The sequence below is a fragment of the Numida meleagris genome, chromosome 5 (genome assembly GCF_002078875.1).
Source record: "Numida meleagris isolate 19003 breed g44 Domestic line chromosome 5, NumMel1.0, whole genome shotgun sequence".
Taxonomy (NCBI): Eukaryota; Metazoa; Chordata; class Aves; order Galliformes; family Numididae; genus Numida; species Numida meleagris.
The window spans coordinates 48,211,785-48,232,717 of NC_034413.1; the positions used below are offsets into that span (position 1 = coordinate 48,211,785).

Sequence of the window (20,933 nt, forward strand, 5' to 3'; positions counted from 1 at the left end):
TGTATTTAGATATCTTTTTTATTATTATTAAATAAGAGATTAGATTACTGTAAATAGGAAAAATGTAGGGTAGCCTCATTTTTTGAAATCAGTGATAGGATAAATAGAGGCATAAAACTTCCTAGAAATTCATATATCAGGCAGGCTTTCTTTTCATACTGTATTTGGGTGAAAAAAAAGTGGACATGTGCAGAAACTGTGAGTACAATTAGCGTCAAGCAGATAAATCCAACTCTAATCCTGTTTACGCTCTACATCAGACAGATGTGCTGAGATTGATTTAGACAAGCGCTTGGCTTATAGTAATTTTTTTTTAAGTACCATATATTCTGTTTTTGTTAGATCTCTGTTAAATGTTAAGTGCTGCTAGTTTTAGTCTTCCTAACGCCTGTAACCTACTTTGTACAGGTTCTTTCTCAGCTCTCATGATGACAGGGCAGCCTGGTAGAAGAGATTATCTTTATTCCTTGTAATTAAATTGACTTTTTTTTTTTCAGAAGATACAACAATGGGAAGTGGGTACTGAATTAAATAAATAGCATGATATCTAATAGATGTATACTTAAATCTCTTGCAAGAACAGATGGTACCCAATATCTTTCTAAGTAATGTGAGAGGACAGTTAATGTCCTGAAAAGCTAGCAGTGACCAACACAATACTAACAAACTGATTTGATGAAGTTTTAAAAAGTGTCTAATCCAAAACATACTTTATATTTAAATATTTTGTTAGTACATATTAGAGATATTTTATAAGTATAGTTTGACTTAAATTTTCCCCTGAATTGTTTTATAGAATTTTACATATTAGAACATGTCCTATTTTCAGTAAAATTAGAAGATTAAAAACAATCCTAAGATTGCAGGATATTCCTAAGGCCTTGTATGCAGAGTTCTTTTCAATCTCAGTAAAAATTGGCTGTCTTGATCCTATTAGCTTGTTTGGTATTTTCTCTGCAACTTAAAGTTTGAGGATTAAGCTTTTGTATGTTTCAGTATTCCTATAGTTTACGTACTTCTCTAAGCTGCATTTGAAAGTATGTTACAGTAGAACAGCTAGAGTCAAATTCTGTTTTTGGAAGTGTAGTGCTGTCTAGTATGAATGCATTATTTGGTTATCTGAAGTTTTGATGTGCATCTAAGGAACACAAGACTTTGACAAATACGGAGGAAGAAGAAGCTTTTAAAGCAAATAAAAAATCTGGCTGAAATAGTAGCATAAGAGGATGAGACAGGCCTTACTGATTTATTACTAACTGTCATTTTATGGAAACTCGTAGCAAAAAGAGTTTTTTAGCAGGCAGTTATTTTGTGTGTTCTGTGCAGGGTAAATAGGCTAGTGTTTGAAATCCATTTATTATTTGTATGTATAACATTAGTGTTACAGAATTTCTGATATCTCAGCAAAGCTAATAGTTTAATCAAAAATGTTATTTGACATAAGATATTTTAAAAAAAATTGAAATATTTATATTGGTCTGGGTGAATAAAGGCTGTGGCTTAGTTGCTGCTGCAGGACAGTTGTCATTATATTTCGTGTGTCCTCATTTATGCAAGGTCCTAAAATGCTGAGTGTGTACTGGAATTTTCATTGGAATTTGTGCCTGAAAGCAAGTGCTTCTGGAAAAAGATGAGCAGACCACTCTTGAAAATGCCATTTTAAAAGTTAAGACAGATGCATATTAAACTATACATATATATTATGTACATATATACATATTATATAAATATGCATGTTAAACTGTACATATACGTATATATAGTTCAAAGTAAGGAATTCAGAATGTCTCTAAGAAGCACTTCATTTAAGATCTACAAATACTATTTACCCCAAAATGTTTTAGAGGAGCAATGTAAAGTTGGTAAAAACCGAGATGTCAGATGTGGTGGTGTTAAGGTTCCTGCGTGCTGTCGGCTCACCCTTTGGACCTGCTGGAGGCAGCCTCCGGGGCTCCGATGGAAACGTGGTCGCTGTCAGTGGTGCTGACAAATGCTGTTACTAGAGCCTCGCAGGTGTTGACGCAGAGTTCTTTTCCTGCTCAAACAAGGTCGGAATTGATGAGGCCCTCACCTAAGTGTGGTGTTCTGAGGAAGGCAATACCTGAATTTGCAGTCTCCATGCAGCTCATGTCTCCAGGAAGGGCACCATGACAGGGTTTCTCCCCTTGCCCTGAGCTTTATCTCAGTGCATGGCATTCATTACACACCCTGCCCTATAGCTTTTCCACTAAGAAACCATTTGAGGTGCTGCAACATTTGGAAAAGGTGTCTGGTTTCTAGCTACTCTTGCCTTAGGCTGTGTGGTGACCTTTCTGTCTTGGTCTGTAGCACATTGCTTTTACTGTAGTTACATAGATAGTAGAGGATCTTTTCCTGTCCAGAATATCCATCTCCTACAGGAATGATGACTTTTTTTTCTTTCAGACTGTGTATTTGAATTAGTTAGCTTTTGAAGATTCAAATGTTTTGCAGGAAAGCAGAAAAAGGAGCAGAAAAATCTTGTACCACAGTAGCTCAGTTAATAGATCTCAAAAAGGCATTTGCAACTATTGTCATTGCATGGCTGTGTCAGCAGTCAAAAGCCTTTGTGTATGACAGCCCTAAGACAAGAGAGCCTTCATTTCGTGTTCCAGCCTGAAACAACTCTGGCTGGGGCTAAGGGCCTTGAGCTGTTGCAAAACTTTTGAGACTTTTTCTTCCACTTGTCTTATAAATCAAATTCATAACTTGAAAATGAAAGACAAGATGGGTGGTGTGCTTTTGGTTTATTTTTCTGGTTTTGCCCAACTGTTTTCTGATCTTTCTCTGGTTTAAACCCCAAGAATAGCAATTGTATCAGTGGGGAAAAAAACATATATAATCAGCTATGGTTATATAGTCAGCTTGTGTCATAGCACATTTTCTGATCTCTGAAAGTTCTGATTCGGGAGAAGAGAATGAAGAACTAGCCCTGGGAATGTAACAACTACAACAAAAAGCCAGGGGAGGGGGGAGATTATCACTTTTTTAGAGTCTAGAATTTTAGTTAGTGCTTTTCATATCAAAGGACTCTTTGAAGTTACGCTATTTGTATAGCAGAATATCTAACCTATATAATAGAGAGTTGGTAAAATACAAGACCAAAATAAGACCAATAAATGATGCATGTGATATGCACTGAATTTCAGTACAGACACGAGCAGATGTAGCAGATTGGAGAAGTGAAAGTTCTAGGGAGACCAGAAAGTGTCCTTTCAGTGTCTAAAGGGGGGCTACAAGAAAGAAAGGGACAGACTCTTTATCAGGGTCTGTTGTGACAGGGCAAGAAAGAGCGGTTTCAAACTGAAAGAGGGGAAGTTTAGATTGAACATAAGAAAAAAGTGCTTCATGCTGAGGGTGATGAGGCACTGGAACAGGTTGCCCAGAGAGGTGGTGAATGCCCCGTCTCTGGAAACATTCAGGGACAGAATTCAGGTACAGGGCTGAGCAACCTGATCTAGCTATAGACATGAATGACCTGATGGCCTTCAAGGGTCTTTTCCAACTCAAATGATTTGGTGATTCCATGAAGCTAGAGATGAAGCCGTAACAGGTGTTTTTTGTTGTTGCTGGTTTTTTTTGCTTTTTTTTTTTTTTAGATAATTACTCCTAGTCAACTTGTAGTAAAATTTTTTTTTCTTCCTTACAGGTGATTCCAATATGGCTTTACAGGTGAAAGAGGAGATTATCGAAATGAAGGATGTATTTTCAGTAAAACTGAAACGTCGGCGTTTTGTGGGACAGAAGAAAGGTGGTACTTTGTTGGGTATCACTATTTTTAAGTGCTTGCATAAAGAAGAAAATAAACTAACAGACTGTGCTATCCATTTGAATAACTTCAGTGAAGATCATTGTCATTCATGGTTTAGATGTCTAAAGGAAATTTTGAATGGTAAGCACTTAATCCGGGTTAATATTTCAGACTTGTTTCTACCAGAAAAGCATAAGTTTTAATGAAGCTCAGAAAAAACTATTTTGTCTGTGGAAATTTAAACACAAAAATATGGATGTTGTTGGAAAATGTTTACTACTGACATTCTATGTGGTGAAGTGCACAGATTAAGAAAGCGACAATGACTAATGCATCTGTAGAAAAAGATGCTACTTTTCCATCTGATGCTATTACTTGGAAGTATTCAAACACTGCAGACAAGTAGCTGATTGTATTCTGGATTCTTCAGAGGCTGCTCAGAGCCTCTTTAAGACCTCCCACTTGAAACCTGCAGATTCTTAGAGGCTAATGGCAAATGGTTTTCTTCTTCATAAATTCACAGGTGGAAGTGCTCTTAAGGCTCTGTAGGACTCTCCTTGTATAATTTGGTACAAAGTGTATTGACATTGGCAAGTGACAAGAGGCAATTATTTATTTTAGAACTATCTGGTTTTGCCTGGACTAATAGTTTTGGGATGCTTTGTTAACCCATGATAGTTGTATTTTTCATGGAAGCTGAATCAAGTTTAAGAAATAAATATTCACTGTTTAAGGTGTGTGTGTGGGGGTGGGGTGGAAACAACAACGGAAAACAAAAAACAAGCCAAACCCTTTCACTGTAATTTAATACCATCAGTTTTGGAAAGACAAGTAGTATAGCTCACTTGTAATTAAAACAAAACAGAAAAACACAAACCAAACTCTGATTTATCTTCAAAATGTCTCTGTTTACTGACCATAGCAAATGAGTTTCTTTATTATGGAAGAACAGTCCATCTTATAATAGATTGTTAAAACTCCAGATGAATTGTTAATACTGAGGCAGATGTGAGAATTCAAATCTTACACCTCTGTAACGTTTGTAACAGCACTTCCAATGCTGATTGATAGTGTACTTCTATTAAAGTTACTTGTCAAAACCAGATATCAGAGAAAGTAAAATAACGTGCATTAAATGTGCGTAATTACACTGTTTGCTTACAGTGTGCTTTGGATTTTCCAAACAAAATTGTGTATTAAAACATGCCTTCCTTTGCTCCTTTTGAAAGCCCGTATCACTAAATATTGAAATCTGCAGAAGTGCCAAGATTCTTGCAGATCTCCAGCTACCCATAAAAGCAAAGACATTTGCATAAGAAGCAAATGTCTGTTTTGTTCCCAGATTACCCTCCATCCATCAGGAGCAGTGATACCATATGTTCACAGAAAAAAAAAAAGCAGCAGTATCTCTTGCTCAGGTTGCCTTGACTTCGAGGTGCAGCCTCTGTTTTATAGCTTTGTAATTGGAAGCCACCTGAACCTGAAAAAAGCGTTCTGTGCAATGTTGCTCTTTCTGGTTCTTCCTTCAGCTTTGGTCTCTCTCCAGAAGTTAAACCTTGTGCAGATTTTTCTTGATGTTTAATCAGTACATTTTTCTCCTTTCTTTTTGCTTCGGGAGTAATCAGGACTAAATCTGTGTGTGGGGGGAAATAACCAAACACAATGCCTGCAACATTTTCTAAAGTGTTTATTATTGCAAATTCTGTAGTTATAGTAAAAGTAGTTTTCTATGCTGTCAGATACTGAAGACTGAGTAAGTATTTAATCTGTATTTCTATACAGAAAATCAGCAAATTGACAGCAGCATTTCCATACTCAGAGTGGCAGAGACATTACTGGTAATTCAAACAATGATGGTATACTAACAATATAATTCAGGAAAAAGAATATTCCGATTTAAAACACATCAAACACTAGCTGGAAGGTTCCAGCAGGATACAGGTCTGGACTAAAAGTATAAAATGCAGTTAAGTTCTATTGATTGTTTGGTAATTAAGATTGCAAAAAGTACATTAATATATCTCTGCTAGAAATGGTGATGTGTTTTTCTAGTTTTTGCTACAGCTTGTTTTTGTAACAGTGCTGAGGACATCTTAGGATGTCTTCACTGATGAACTCAAATTGGCACTTTTTTGTTTACTTCTGGACTGCAAGACAAAACTAAAATTCTGTCCTTCCAAAATAACGTTTATTTCTTTTTCTCTAATGTGTCATGTCAGAAAGTTACTTTTCATTCACTACTGAATTATGTTCTCGGAGGATTTTTACTGCTTTGAGGCCAGAGCAAATTAAAGGAGGTGATTTGTCAATGTAGTGTTTGTATGCTTGAATATGCCTGTCATTTTATATGTATGTTCGTTTGTACATGGTTAAATATTACTAAAAGGTGTGTCTCCAGCAACTGAAAATAAAAGCATTTCTACTTGCTTACCTTTTTTGGATTTTTAAGTGTTGTTCATTTATTAATCAACAACAGTTGCAAGTTTATCAGGGATTAGTTTTTATCTGGCGGTTTGTTCTACTGAAGTCTTTTTTGTTTATTTGTTCTGTCTTTTTTAAAATACAATGTACACAATTTCCTTTTTAGTATGTGTTTGATGTGAATGTTTCTTGTATGTTTACTTCTCTCATGGTCTTTATAATGAGTATTCTTGTCTGCTTTCAATTTCTTTTCTAATAACTTCCATTTAAAGTCTATCTAGGCTCTGACCTTTCATGAAGCCTGTCAACCTATAGGTGAGCCTATATACACTGTAGTTGTCTTCTGTGCAGATTCAGTATCTGTTACAGCTTTCTATGCATGTGTTCAACAGGGTAACAAGCATGTGCCATCATTTTCTCATTTTTAAATAAATAAATTCTTAGTTTGTACATAACAGTGCTGTTGTTCCTGCGAAATATTGAGAACTTACTCAATGATATAGCATTCAAAAAACTATGATCTGTACTTTGCATGTTTGTTAAACTGATGTGAAATGACTACTGCCAAATCAAAGTCTACACCTATGAAGCCTAGGCTCCTGGAAAGTCCCAAGTGGCAGCTTAGACCGTTCCTAGCGTGGTTCTGGTCTCATGTCAGACCTGTTGTACACTGACTTGCGGAGATTTCCTCTTTGCATCTTCCTCTACTGGGCTTATGAGTGTGTGCTGTAGGCATACTGTGTAAGTGGGATTCACTGATTTATTTTGAATCCTCTCCACATGGAAATGCCCAGAGCTTCTTAAAGGGTTAAGATGGCCCTGTAAATGGGAGAAAATGGATAATTAGCAATGCTTACATATTTTCTTCTTTTGAATTTTTTTTCAACTGTGATGAGACTTATTCTCATTAGCAGTTACTTTGAAAGAATTTCACTTAAAAGCTCTGTGAGTTAACATAAGACAATAAATACTGCTAAAAATAAATGGCGAAGTAGCAAAAAATGCATAAAGTGCATTTTATTTTTATGTACTATTCTGTAGCATCTCTCTCACTGGGACTTGATATAAATGGCTGAAACTTCATGCATGAGGTTTTAATTAAACCATTAATGTTAAACATTAACTTTGCATAGTTAATATTAACAGTGGTGTCTCCATAGTTACATTAATAAATCTGCTTCATATTATTAATTTTCTTCATGTATAATATTCTTACTGTTGTATAAAGTATTTATAAATGCATGTAATCACGACATGATTCCAGACCCTAAACTTTTGTAACATAAACCCATTTCCATGAAACTAGGAGTGGAAAGCAGCACAGATGTATGTCTGAGCATAGCGTCTCTGCTGCCCTCCGAGCCTTTGTTTTCAGAACGCCCTGATTGACCTACCACCCTTCATGGTTCACTGATTCACTTGATAGATCAAGTTTAAACTAGTGCATATTAGCACATTTGTTAGTACTGGAGGAACAGTTGGCTTTCCTGCTTTAGGCTGCTGGTTCATTTCAAATGGAGCAGCTACAGAAAACAATAACAGAACACCAGTTAGGACAGCACCAAAAGGCTGACAGACTGAAAGCAGTTGCGGGCTGTAGTAAATAAGAACAATTCATTCACAATATTGTTAAAAGAAAAATAAAGATGATAATTATTTAAAACTATTAAAAAAGTTTCACTCTATAATTGCGTGGAAAATTCATCTTTGACTCTTATTGGATTTTCTTTTATTAAGTCCAGTTGTTTGATTTATAACATGTCTGTTACACACTGGGAATTATAGCTAATAATTTTTGTCCTGATCAGCCATTCATGTGCGGTAGTGTACCATCTCTCTGCTCAAATATCATTTGTGAAATGAAAAAGAAATGTGTGCAGAATTGGTCTTCCATCTAGAGCCTTTAGAATACACCTTATTTACTCATGTCCCTTTTGTGTAGTGTTTCTCTACTCTTTTGGTGAAACAGTAAACTTGGATACTGTTCCATATTCTCAAAGCAATTTGTATAAGAACCCGTAAGCAAGCATATAAAGATTATTTTTTTTTCCTCTTAGGGTTTTTCTAAGCTATCAGTTGTGGTGCATGACAGAAAGCTCACCAGCACACATTTTATAGGAGAAGAAAATTTGTTGCCTTCCTCCTAAATCGCCTGTGTGTCTTTTGCTAATATCAGATAGAGAAAGAGAGGGAAGTTCCTGTGACTAGTAAGCTTGAGAATTTTCTGCTTTACCACTTTGAGAGAAATAAAGCAGGCCAGTGACTTTAAATTAAACATCAGCGAGTAGTGTCAACAAACGATTAGAGTTGAAAGTGTTTAACATACTATGTAAGTTGACGTGAAGGGGGAACCTGTCTCTACTTAAGGGCTGTTTTATTTCATACAGACAACATGATGTGTGTCCAAAGGATGTGCTTCCTTATGAAGGTGCTAAGGCCTCTGACTGAAGATGTTCAGGATTCATCAGGCATTAAGGATACCTCAGGACTAAACTGCCCCAGTAGATATCCTTCAGTATCTTTAAAAATCTTCTAAGACTATCTGGCTTGTGTTAGTAAAAGTGTTAATTTTCATCTCCAGATTCTTTGATGTATTTAAATGAGTCAAAGAATCATCTATAGGAATTTTATAGTCGTATTTTGGTCTTTAGGAATACCTTCCGTTTGATGCTAAAACAGTATTTACCTATAATTTCTCAGAGGAATTGTTCCTGTTCAGTTGCTGAGGTGTAGAATAAAAGAGAAACAGCTTCAGGAAGTCCCAGACAAAGATTTTAAGGTTCATGTGACTGTAAAAATTAAAGTAATACTCTAAATGGGGCAGGAAGATGTGTTGTTTTCACTCTTGGTACCTTTTGGTGTTGAGGACTACTGCTAACGTTCCTTCTGAATGTTGAAAGCGGCGTACTTATCAGGTCTTCTAGCTTTCATTTGACTGAGAAAGTAATAATTTAACCTGATGCTAAAAGGAAATTGAGAATTTAGAAGTGACTTATTTGAATACAAAGTTGTTCAACTCATGTATTTCAAGTAATGGCCAAAAAAAACAGTAGTACTGCATGCCACCACTTGCTTTTTGTAGCAAATCAACTGAATCATAGCAACTGTTGGAACTGTAGAAAAGAATTGAAAAAATGGTGTTACTGCTTTTTTAATTATTTATTTAATATGAATTATTTACTAATCAGCAAAAAAGCAAATTGCAGGTAATAAAGTTACTTCTACAGAAGCCATTACATTGGCTCAATGCGTGGGATCAGGTATTGTTAGCATTGCAGTGTTTTTCAACGTTGTTTGTTCAGAGTTACTTTGAAGACCTAAATGTAATTTAAAAAAAGAAAAAAAGAACAATAATTCCTAGATTTCTGGGTGGATATTACCAAGTTATCTATTTCTTGGCATTTCTTCTCACCTTTCAAGATGCATTGTTTGATTTGTGATCCCAGGAAACAACAGTATTGAATTTTGCTGCCAGTTTTGTTGGATCTTCTTGTCATATGTCTGCTGGCACTGCTTCACATGAAATTCCAAAAAGAAAATGTTTTGATATTTTTTGATCACCTATCATATAGCTTCTGCACGCTCATCCTGCTCCTGTATCAAGGTTTAACAAAGCTATGACATGTACTTTATTTTTTCTTGTACTACAGTGTGTGATGCATTTCCACTGTTTTTAACCTTACATAAAAAAGTGATAGTACTGTAATTTTGAGATAAATAGCACATGTTCAGAAGAAATCGAGACTTTTTAATACTATAATTGTTGTATTGCAGTACTGTGTTTGCTCTAATATTACAAAATCATTTAAGCTGTAGAAATAGCTGGATTGTGTTTAATCATAAATGTTTTCTGTTTTCTTTTTAGGGTTTCAAAATAGGCCAAAATCCTTGAAAGTGTTTGTTAATCCAAGCAGCCACAAAAGAGAAGCCACTCATGTTTATTATGAACAAGTTTCACCGCTTTTTAAGCTTGCTGATATAAAAACTGATGTCACAGGTAAGTTTCCTCAAGAACATAGTTTAATCTTTTGTGAAACTACTAATTAAGCTTGCAAGACAGTTTGAATCCTTACTGGCCTTGCCCGTAAGTAGTGCGTTTCAAATTCTCATTAATACAATACAATCTATTTTTTCATCAAAAGTGTTTTAGTATTTCTATTCTTCATTGAACTGTTTTTCCTTTATAGTCATCCGTACCAATAATATAACTTTCATACTTCTAGGCCAAACTCTGAATAAAAGGAAACAAGCATTTAATCTCAGACAGTCTTGTAAATGTTTGCTAACATTTCCTCCTGCATTCTGATAAACATGCCCTTAAATATTACCTCTTTCTGAGAACATCTATTGGTCTGACATCATGCGAGAGAGGCTAATGGGAAGAGCACATTATCTCTGGGTTCTGACTCAGTTTGAAGGATGACCTGGACAACTAAATGATTAAGTTCTGACATGACAAGGGCAGTTCTCACCAGGCACAGCTGGCTGTCTGGAGAACACAAAGGTAAAAGTTTCATGTTGTAGTGATGCTGCCTTCTGCTTGACACTAGACAGTGGGTCTCCAATATCGGGTTTGGATTTAAAGCTCCAAATTCTGACAGGCTCATGCTTTGTCCTTAGCTCTTTCGCTGAATGTGCCCCTTGGCTGTTTTATTTCACTGGCTTCCTGTAAGGAACTGAACAGATTTTCTTAAAGCAGTAAAACTGTAATGATCTCATCGTTGCTTCTGCTCCCTTCTATGAAGTGGCTGAAACTTCTGCTGCATCAAATTTGGTCCCCCCAAACATCCAAATTTACAGAAAAATTGTACTAGTATTATCCATTCCAAATAATTTCATATTCATAGCATTATAATTCCCTCTAACACACTGCTGTTCTTTAGTTGCGCATTTCATATCTATGTGAAGAGTAAACTCTCATGCAAGACGTTTTAATACCAAAAAGTCTTTTTTTCTTGTGTTTGTTGTAAATTGTTTGCAAAATGATCAGTTCCAGCTTAGAGACGGTGTTTTTCCAGCAGTTGTTGCCTAAACATTTTGGAAATCATGGCTAGTACAGGCTACAGACCAAAAAGCATTCTGAACAAATCTGATTTAGGTACAGTGATGAAATAATACAATAATACAATAATGTGATAAGTGTTTGTACAAGATTTATCTTGCTAATTTTATAATCTATATCTACATATTTTAAAATAAAATCAATTAACTGTGAAATAGAATTTTATCTGTTACAACTATACAGCAAGAAGTGGCAACTATGTCATATTGTTAAATTAGGTAGTACTTTAAGCAACTATTTAAATAAAATTACCCTTTGAAATTTTTCCATACTACTGGTTATTGTTTATTTTTACTGTGAAGGTAACCTCATTTGTTAAACTCTGCTAAAAGCAGTATTATCATTAACTTGCATGAAATTACATTTTTGGCTGAAATCCTAAACCTGAACTAATAAGACAAATTTGTATCAAGTTTTATGGATTAATTCACATAACTTATATAAGCTGTGAATGTCATTCTTTGTGATTCTAAAAGCATTTTTCCTGATTAGAAACAGTTGAAAAATTATTTTTCATTATTTTTATTTAAATTCTGAAATAAAAAAAATCTGTTATTAGCCAGATAAATGTGAAACTGCTTATCCTTAAAAATAAGGTTATTTTGGTGGTATCCAAGTACTAAAGTGCTTATTAGCTGCCTAACACTCCTCCTACAGGCAAAATGAGAAAACTGCATTAGAGTTTTAAATGCCAGTGAAGAAATAAGTAATTATGAACTAAGTCTTAAGGAAAAAGAAGTGAAGAAAAGAAGAAAAGAAGTGGAAAAGGGGGCTGAGTGAAAATTTTGTTCACTGGTGCCATCTTCTAAAAAAAAAAAACACCACAACTCTGAAGTAAATTGAACAGGTCTTTTCCTCCCATAACTGTTTCGGATTTTGTTCATGAAGTCAGAGTGTGCATCTCACTGTTGCTGGTTTTCTGAAACGTGACCAGTACAGAAACTGAAAGCTTCTGTACAATTTTTATACTGAAGGTAGTTTACTTTTAGCCTTTACACATACACTACTTTAAAGTCTAAAATTTATTGTAGAAAAAAGTTAATGTAGATTTGAGTCTATGAAGTGATTTGCTGTACATATACAATGTAAGACTGAAAGGTTACTTAACAACAACAAAACAGCAACAACAAATTTGGACAATGAAGTACTGAAAGACAGAACTCTCCATCCCATCTCATTTTTTGGTAGTTGGCTCTTGGTGTTGCTGCTCAGTGATTTTAATTCCTACATGATCATCCATGCCAGGGCTTATTTTTCACTGTCACATATTTAATACTGGAATAAAGTGTCCATTTGCTTCTGTTTTTAAATTTGGAAGTTGTATGCTGATAGACAGTTTTTAGTGTGCAGTGTAGAGATTTTATCAGTTTTAAATTTTTTTTTTTGTTTGGTTTTATACTCACTGTATACATGCATGCGGTGTGTAGGTAGAGGATTGTTTTCAACTTTTTTTATGCAGCATTTGTGTAGTCTGCAGAAATAGTATGCTGTAACATGTACAGATACAGCATGATTGTTTTAGACACCAAGACTAATAATTTTTACAGTATTAGAAACACTGGAGAAAAGCCTTGAACTATGCTAGCATCAGGGACAGACAAGCATAAAAGATTAATGTAATTTTGCATATAATGATGCACATTCTTACACAAAAAATCCATCTGCAAGTGTCATGTCAGTCAGCAAAAATCTTTGATGGGTGGGTGCAGCTGGGCTGTCTCTTCTGGCAAAGCTGGCCTAGAAAATGCTAAATGTAGTTATGATGCTTTGTGCCATCTGTAGTATGCCAGTTTATCCCGTCTTCCCTGGCATTTACAGTACAATGTAGGGTATCAGCAAACACAGAGACATCAATGTAGACTGACAGATTCATTTCCTCCAGAGGCTATGAACTCTGGTGTATACTTGTGCCACCTTCCTCTGCGTGTTATATTCTGTTGTCGCTGGTATTTGGCTTGATTTCATATTTCTGTGTGTAACTCCTGGTATTTTTCATTTAGCAATTTGCATATCCTAACACAAAGGCAATTAAAGGTGATTGGTATTGAAATAATTCAGTCTTAATTGAGGATACGCTTACATTTTCCTGAAGTTTACCAACTGTACCAGTGCTACAAGTTCCATTTTGATGCAGCAAACAAACATCTTGTCTAATTCTCTGAATTTAAATGCACTGGATAGCCATGTGCCTGACACCAGCTGAGTTTTGATGTCTTGCCTTTTAGCTAGTGTAACTGCACAACTTACCTTCTCATAATTGTAATGTATTTAATGATCAAAAATATATTCTGAACAGAATTAGTGTATGTTCCTTATGCTAGAAGTGGAAAAAATCAATTTATCCAATCTTCAGAAAATTAAGTAATGTTGTTTTCCACAGTAACTGAATATGAAGGACATGCTCTGTCAATACTTAAAGAATGTGAACTCCAGGCATTTGATGGGTAAGTTAGTAAGTGGCTGTGAACAGTAGTAAACCTTGTAACACCAGTTTTTATTTGTATTCCATGCAAAGTTTGCCAAGAGGTATTTTATGAGTTACTCTGTTTCTGATATATATTCAAACTGAGAAAATCAATTCTCATTAAATGCTTCATTTTTTATTACTTACTGACAATAGGTGTATATTTTAATTCATAAATAATAGTAAATAAACATAAAGCTTTCTTAAAATGTTTTGTCTTTGAACACTGGGTGAAGTCACTAGAGTGCTTCTGTAAGGCTTCTTTCTAGTAGCCAGGTACAAAGGGAAATAGAACAGAAAAACCCAGAAAAAAATAGTATGATGCAAGGATGTCTGATGTGAACAGATCCCTGTCCTTTCTAAATGGTAATGGTTTGGTTTTAGGGGAGATTAATGGTAAGGGTAATTCTTTCCACCCTTTTAGCAATTCCAGCAGCCACCTAATGTGATGTCTCTTTGCTATTTCCATTAAGTTTTACCCATTTACTGAGCAGTGTTGCTTGTTACTTGGCAGACTCCAGTTTTTTCCAGTTTTGCCCTGGCTTCCTGTTCAGTTTTGTTCAAGTCAGCTACAGTATATGTCGCTTGGTTCCCTGTTTACAAAACAGAAGAACAGCACTTCTGTACCTCAAAGACACAATGTTGTTTTATTCATTAGAGTAAGTAAGCAGTACAGTAAAGTGCAATTTATGATCTTGAATTTCTGTCTAAAACAGATATGATTCCTTACATGTTAAAGAGTAGATGAAGTAATTTGGAAGCTTTCCATCTTCAGTGGGATGTTAGTAGTCCTGCATATTTGTATCTTGGTGCTTTTTGCAAGCAATACTGCAGTGTTTCTTTTTGCATTCTGCACATTCTTTGTCAGAGCTGGTCCTGACGGTGTTCTATTTCATTTATTTTCCCTGATTTCTCTGGCTCTGATGCTGTTATGCAACATCATGGATGTATGTCAAGCATCTTGTGCTTGACTTCACCTCTTTTTCTTTCCACTTTTGTTTTTCTTACCCACACCAGAAATTACCCAAGTTGGCTGTGTGGTTTTTCCCTGCCTTGGGGCCAAGCCATGGCTAGAGATAGTGTGTGTTTGTGATGCACGCCTCTGAGCTGCATTCTCTTGTTTGGTGCAGTAACAGAAATACAAGAAGTATATGCAAGTGTTTATTCCCTAATCAGGAGCCTACACAGCTGTGGATTTTGTTTGGAGTAGCTAGAGCTAGTCAGACTTTAGGGAACAGATGACTGAGAAACTTGTGTCTGATGGTTAGACAGATGTTTTTTTTCCCTTAGAAGCCTTCTTCGTGGTCTTAGTCAAATCTGTTTGCTCAAGACTTTCCACTCCTTATGCATAGCAGGTTCTTGCTGATTAGATCTGAAATCCCTGGTGCCTGATACCATCTCTGTTTCTGGCCAAAAAGGAAACTGTTGAGGACCAACATTAATTTAAAAAATAAAGTTAGCTACATTTTTTTGTTGTTGTTATTTTTTGGATCCTTTGTTTATAACAACAGCACAGAACCCCAAATCAGAAGAATATGTATCTGTTTTCGGTAGTGCTAGTAGCCAGAATCTGCACCTCCTAAAGTAAACCTGACTTATCTACATTGTAAATATTTGCAGTGTAATATTACCTTTTTTTTTTTTTCTGTAGAATGTGCACCTTAAAAACCTTCAACTTTCAAACACACTTATTTGGAGAATCACATTCATATTTACCTAAAATAAATAAAACTGAAAATGACAACAGCAATGGACACTTGCTGTAACAGAGCTTTTATAGACAAGTACATTCTTCTCTATAGCCACAGCAGGTGGGAGTTTAATTACATGCTCCAGAAGCAGTGATTAAGTACCTTCACGAAAAGGATTGCTTGTATGAGGATTTTATACCTTCCTAAATCCCTCCACTGCCTGCACAGTGTGTGGGATTAGCTGTTTTCAAGTATTTTTAGCTTTATTTTAATATTTGGTGAGTTGTTACGATAATGGCAGTTAAAAAACAGTGGATTGCTTTTGGTGGTCAGTATTGAAAGATTTGGAGAGCCTTTCTTCTGAAGTGCTTGGGCATGTGCTTGAGTCCTCCACCTGCTTGGTTCTGTGGCTCTGATGCTATAAAGTGAAGTGTAAGTTATAAGTTGTTGAGAGTAGTTATTCCTACTCAGACAGAGGGAAGCAGAAACAAGGATGCTTATAGCTTGTTAGTTGGTACGCGCTCATCTGATGGTAAAGCTCTAACTGTTCCTATAGAAAGAGTGGATTTCAGCTACTTGAAGTACCATTGCATTGGCGGGGTGTGTTATCTGCGTTCTGCTGGTTTGCTGTTATGGAATGGTTTATTTTTAACTGTTAAGTATTTTTGTTTTGTAATAGGGTAGTTTGTGTTGGTGGAGATGGATTTGTCAGTGAAGTTGCTCATGGTCTGCTACTTAAAGCCCAGATAGATGCTGGAAAAGGCACAGACTACATACCGGCGCCTGTCAGAGCATCAGTCCCTCTTGGAGTGATACCAGCAGGTGAGACTAAACAGCACTGTTATGTTTTGTCAGTGATTTGTTCTAGGTCCCTCTGGCATGTTTTATAGGTTTGACTACTAAAGGCAGTTCTTGGTGCTAAAGCTTCAGTTACTTAAGGGAGCTATTGAATAAATGACCTAAATTAGTGATTTAGATTGATTACAAATGGCTGGATTTAAAATCATTATGATAATTTATAATAATGGCACAGATGAGCTCTTTGCCTAAAGGAAGCAGCTCTGGAGGAAGAAAACAAAAATCATCTTCAGATGATCCATGCAAAGATCGTATTTTGCTGTTATTTGCCAACAGAAATGATATCAAATGCAAACTTTGTTTTCTAGAATGTCCTTAATACAAGCCATGGTGTTTTTGCTTCTCTCTCCAGTTTTCTTGGCAGATTCTTAGTTGGATTCATGCTTAGGGTCTATTTTTAAATGGTGTACTAGGAATACATATTGCAAATGATATTTAAAAAAAAAATACTGTGTACAGAAAACTGCTTTATCTCTCCTTCACTTCTACAGATCTGAAAATAAGCATCTGTTTTGAAAAATCCTCTTGTTCCTATCTTAAACTGTACATAATTATTGTGCTTTTATTTTCCCCTTCTTCCCCAATTTTTTCCTCATGCCCTTCTCAGCGCAACTTGGATCAGGCAGAGCTGCAGGCAGGGCTTATTCTACACTCGTATCTGGGTCACTCCCCTTAGAAAGACGAGGAGCATTTTTGCACGGATATTACCCTCAGGTGTAGCTACCAATGTGAGAGCTTGTTGTAATTTCTCAAATGTTTTCAACCAATAGGGAAAAAGCCCCTTCAGCCAGGTGAGCAGCAAATTGTTCTTTTCAGCTTTCTACCAAAAAAAGGAGCAAGTCATTTGCAAACCCAGCAAGCAGGTTTTACGTGCTTTGACTTGCTTTGCACTTTTAATAGCAGCATTAAAACCAGCAGCGATTGCTTCTAAAAATTCAAAATTCTACTAGCTTTTTTCAAGTTAAGAACAACAGTCTTGGAAGTGGATTGGTAAGAGATGTAATGATCTCAGAAATGTAGCAAAGGGATTTAAGGACAGCAGTCTGGCCATCACTTGTCAGTTAAGGCTCTGAGTGTGTCTAGGTGGTGGCAGTATGGAACCTCTCCAGTGCCTCTCTTTGTGCTGTCTGGCTGTGAGCAAGTCACTCTGTCTCAGCACTGGTGCTTCCTCTCTTCAATTTGTCAGCAGAAGAACGTCATGAAAGGATATGAGAACCTGAAAGAGTGCTCTATTGCTTGCTGCACAGACTGTTGTAGGCTTCCTTAAAAGAGACTGAGACCAATATGTATAGTGAATGTGTGAGAAACTTCCTAATGGTTTCTTTCCTAAGTACCTTACTTTATTTCGATAGTGCTGATATTTCAAAAAGTAGTCAGGAAATAGGTAAGTGTGATACTTGGGCACATAAAGATGTATCTCAATGGTCTTTCCCCCCTGTAATTTCATTTAACCAATTATTAGGATTTTCTGACTGAGCAAGAATAGAAACTTGTTGTGGGGTCCAGAGGAGGGCCACAAAGATAGTCAAAGGGCTGGAGCACCTCTCCTACATAGAAAGGTTGGGGAAGTTGGGCTTGTTTAGCATGAAGAAGAGGAGGCTCTGGGAAGACCTCATTGTGTCCTTCCAGTACTTGAGGGGAGCTTATAATCAGAAGGGGAACCAATTTTTTACATGATCTGATAGTGATAGGACAAAGGGGAATGGCTTTAAAAGAGGAGATATCTAGGTCAGATGTTAGGAAGAAAATCTTTACTTAGAGGGTGGTGAGGCACTGGCACAGGCTGCCCAGAAAAGCTGTGGATGCCCCATCCCTGGAGGTCCTAGGCTGTTCTGTGGTTCTGTGGGATTGCATTCTTTGAATGGATTAAGATCTGGGTTTGGTGTGTTGTCAGTAGCTAGAGCAACATTTTGAAGTTCCAATCCACCTAATGGGGAGAAGCTGCTTTTGAAACTGCATCCCTTCTGGGCAGACAGATCCGATGGGAGCACACTTTTGGCAGAGCACCATCGCGGTAGCGCCCAGGCTGCCTTCCTGTGGTCCCAGCCGGAGGGGTGATGTGGGGAGGCCTGCGGTGGTCCCACCGGCCACCAGCAAGGGCTTGTTGCTATGGGAACTGCAGCTGAGGGGCTGCACAGGGAGCAGGAGGACGTAGAAAGTGATCCTGTTGTGATGAGCAGGAGTCAATCTGTATCCAATGGCTGCGAGCCTTTTGGTCCTAAGTGGTTCATTTAAATAAATTCATGGTTTCCAATTAATTTGTAAAATAAAATACTACTGAGGGACTGTTAATTTCTGTGATATTTCAGGCAAAGAACCAAAATGTTGGTGCAGTTTTCATCAGAATTTTAGCTATGCTTGACTAGGAAGTCATTGCATCACATTTATCTGTTTGGATGGGGGAGACATTAACAGCCTTATGAATATTCATGTTGCCTGGTTAATTAAGTTAATTGTACTGCAGAAGTGCTTGCACTTCCAAGGACAATTTTTTTCCCTACAGTTTCTATTTGGTGTCTCCATCATTTACGTGACCTGAAGATACTTTGTCCTTACTGTGATGCTTTTGTGCTTTTTGTGGGATGGAGGTTGTAGGAAGTTGTTTGTAATGTCAGGAAATGTGGTGAATATTTAGAAGAGGATTATGGTTCTGGAATCTATTTCTGTTTCTGTTAAAAAATGCGGCTGACTAAGATGCTGGAGTTGTATGGTTGAAACCTTTTATGCTGATTTACAGTAAACCAAGTAGTTAGAGTGAGACCTAAAACTGTGACTGCCATAATTTGTGGGGGGAGGAAGCCCATTCATGAGCATCAAAGGAGGTTATTAGTCTCTGCAGCGTAATACAATAGTGTTCAGGGGAACCATCTTGTTATTGTTAAGTAATATTCCAAGCTTACATAGGGTTAAAAAAAAAAAAAGGTTTAGGTGACTTGAAAAGATGAATCCTGGCATTAAAGCCACTGTTATTGAATCACCATTTAAGTCAGCAAAGACTTCAGTCTAACGCTTTTATTTGTACAATAACTTTGATTATTTTATCTCTGTTGGTATAAGCTTTCTTTGTGCCATCCTCTTTGTACAAGACCTAGATAATGGGATGCTTAATTCAATCATTGTTAGGGTCAAAATGCTGCTAGGCATGCATTAAGAGGTTTTTTGGAAAAAATGGTGGCATTTCCTACTGTACAACTCTGCTTGTTCTGGATCTGCAGCTCATGGAAGGGCTTGCTTGCACGCAGTACTTATGTTTTTGAATGGAGGCAGAGCTTACTTTCTCAGAAGTCTGGAGAGGGTGGGGTTTTGTCTTGTTTACTTCTGCAGATTTTAATGAGTTCCACAGATTTAAGACAAGGATGCAATTATTTTTGCTATCCTGTTTAGTAGGAATGAGATTTAACTCTCATTAAAGTCAGCTTGAAAATTGGTATTGATTTCAGCCCTGGCCATTTGTTATCTTGCTGCCATCTGTATTGATGAATTACTCTTACTTAAATGAGGAATTCCAGTTTAAGAGATACCAAGTCTGGTCTTCGAAGTTTATTCCACCCTGTGCTATTCTATTAGCTTGATCCTCTGTGGCATAGAAAAAACAATATTTATCAGAATACCTTTGCATAACTTGTAAAGATCTGCTGCTTGTGTGATTTCTTTTGTTTTTATTCCAACTACAAAGCATATTCTTTTTTTTCTTTCTCCCCAAAAAGAGGTTCCTGTAAAAGTCACTTAGAGTTTCAAAAACATGATCCAAGAATATATCTCTGAATACTTTGAGCTACTACTTTAGCTTCACTGACTAAACAAAAGTAGTTGAATTTAGAGTCTAAATGTCAGAAATCATTCAAGCATGAAATGCTGTAAGCATAGACTTTACCATTCTGTGAAAAGTACCTTTTTAGGTAAAACCTCGTCGTTGTTGTTTTTTTTTTTTTTTTTATCCCAAAGTTTTCTGTATGGACCTGTATTTTATGTTCATTGAAGTGATAAAAGTTACTGATTTGAATTTTAAATGGCACCTAGAGCTACAGTTTTGCCTTTTCTTTTGAACAGAAAGGAACGTTCAAATAACTTTTCATTGAGTTGTTGGATATAAATTATTGGAGATAAATTGCTTAAATTGTAATATACATGATAAAATGCACTTCCTGTTACTGTACGTAGAGAAAAATTCTTCGCAGGGAAAAAAAGAAATTGTTGTTTTATTCTTCTCACAAAGTGCTTCAGAATCCCAATTTGCTGGGCATATTTAAAAACATTCTTTGGGAAAAGGAAAAAATAAATTAATAGTTTAGTCACCTAATTAAATGAATTAAATTACATTTCTGTTTGAATTGTTCAAAGAATAAAACTGCACATAGTCAGATTTCTTCCATTACCACTGAGGATATAAACTTCAAAAAATGTTTTGTGTCTGTTATTTTGAGATATGTGCCTCTCTTATTTCCTTCACATAACAGGAGCGCTGAGCCCCCTACTCAGAGCTTCTCTCTCTGACATTGTGAAGGCTTTCCATGAGCCTCTGAGCACTCCGGGTCACTTCCAGAAACTAAGGTGACCTGAGGAGGTAACAGGTCCCCTGGGATATAGTATGATAAAATTTATGTGCTTTTTCCTTTTCCTTTTTTTCCTTTTTTTTTTCCTTTCCCCCCCCTTTTTCCTTTTCCCCCC

At 36.4% G+C, this 20,933-nt stretch overlaps 1 protein-coding gene across 2 annotated transcripts in view; it reads left to right on the forward strand.

Moving 5' to 3' along the window:
* Positions 1-20,933, forward strand: part of CERKL (ceramide kinase like) — a 50,527-nt gene that overhangs the window by 18,972 nt on the left and 10,622 nt on the right. For both annotated transcript variants that reach the window (XM_021398151.1, XM_021398152.1), the window contains exons 2-5: positions 3,668-3,910; positions 10,056-10,187; positions 13,633-13,696; positions 16,087-16,229. In XM_021398151.1, the coding sequence (XP_021253826.1) occupies positions 3,668-3,910; positions 10,056-10,187; positions 13,633-13,696; positions 16,087-16,229 (582 nt within the window). The remainder of the gene's footprint in view (positions 1-3,667; positions 3,911-10,055; positions 10,188-13,632; positions 13,697-16,086; positions 16,230-20,933) is intronic.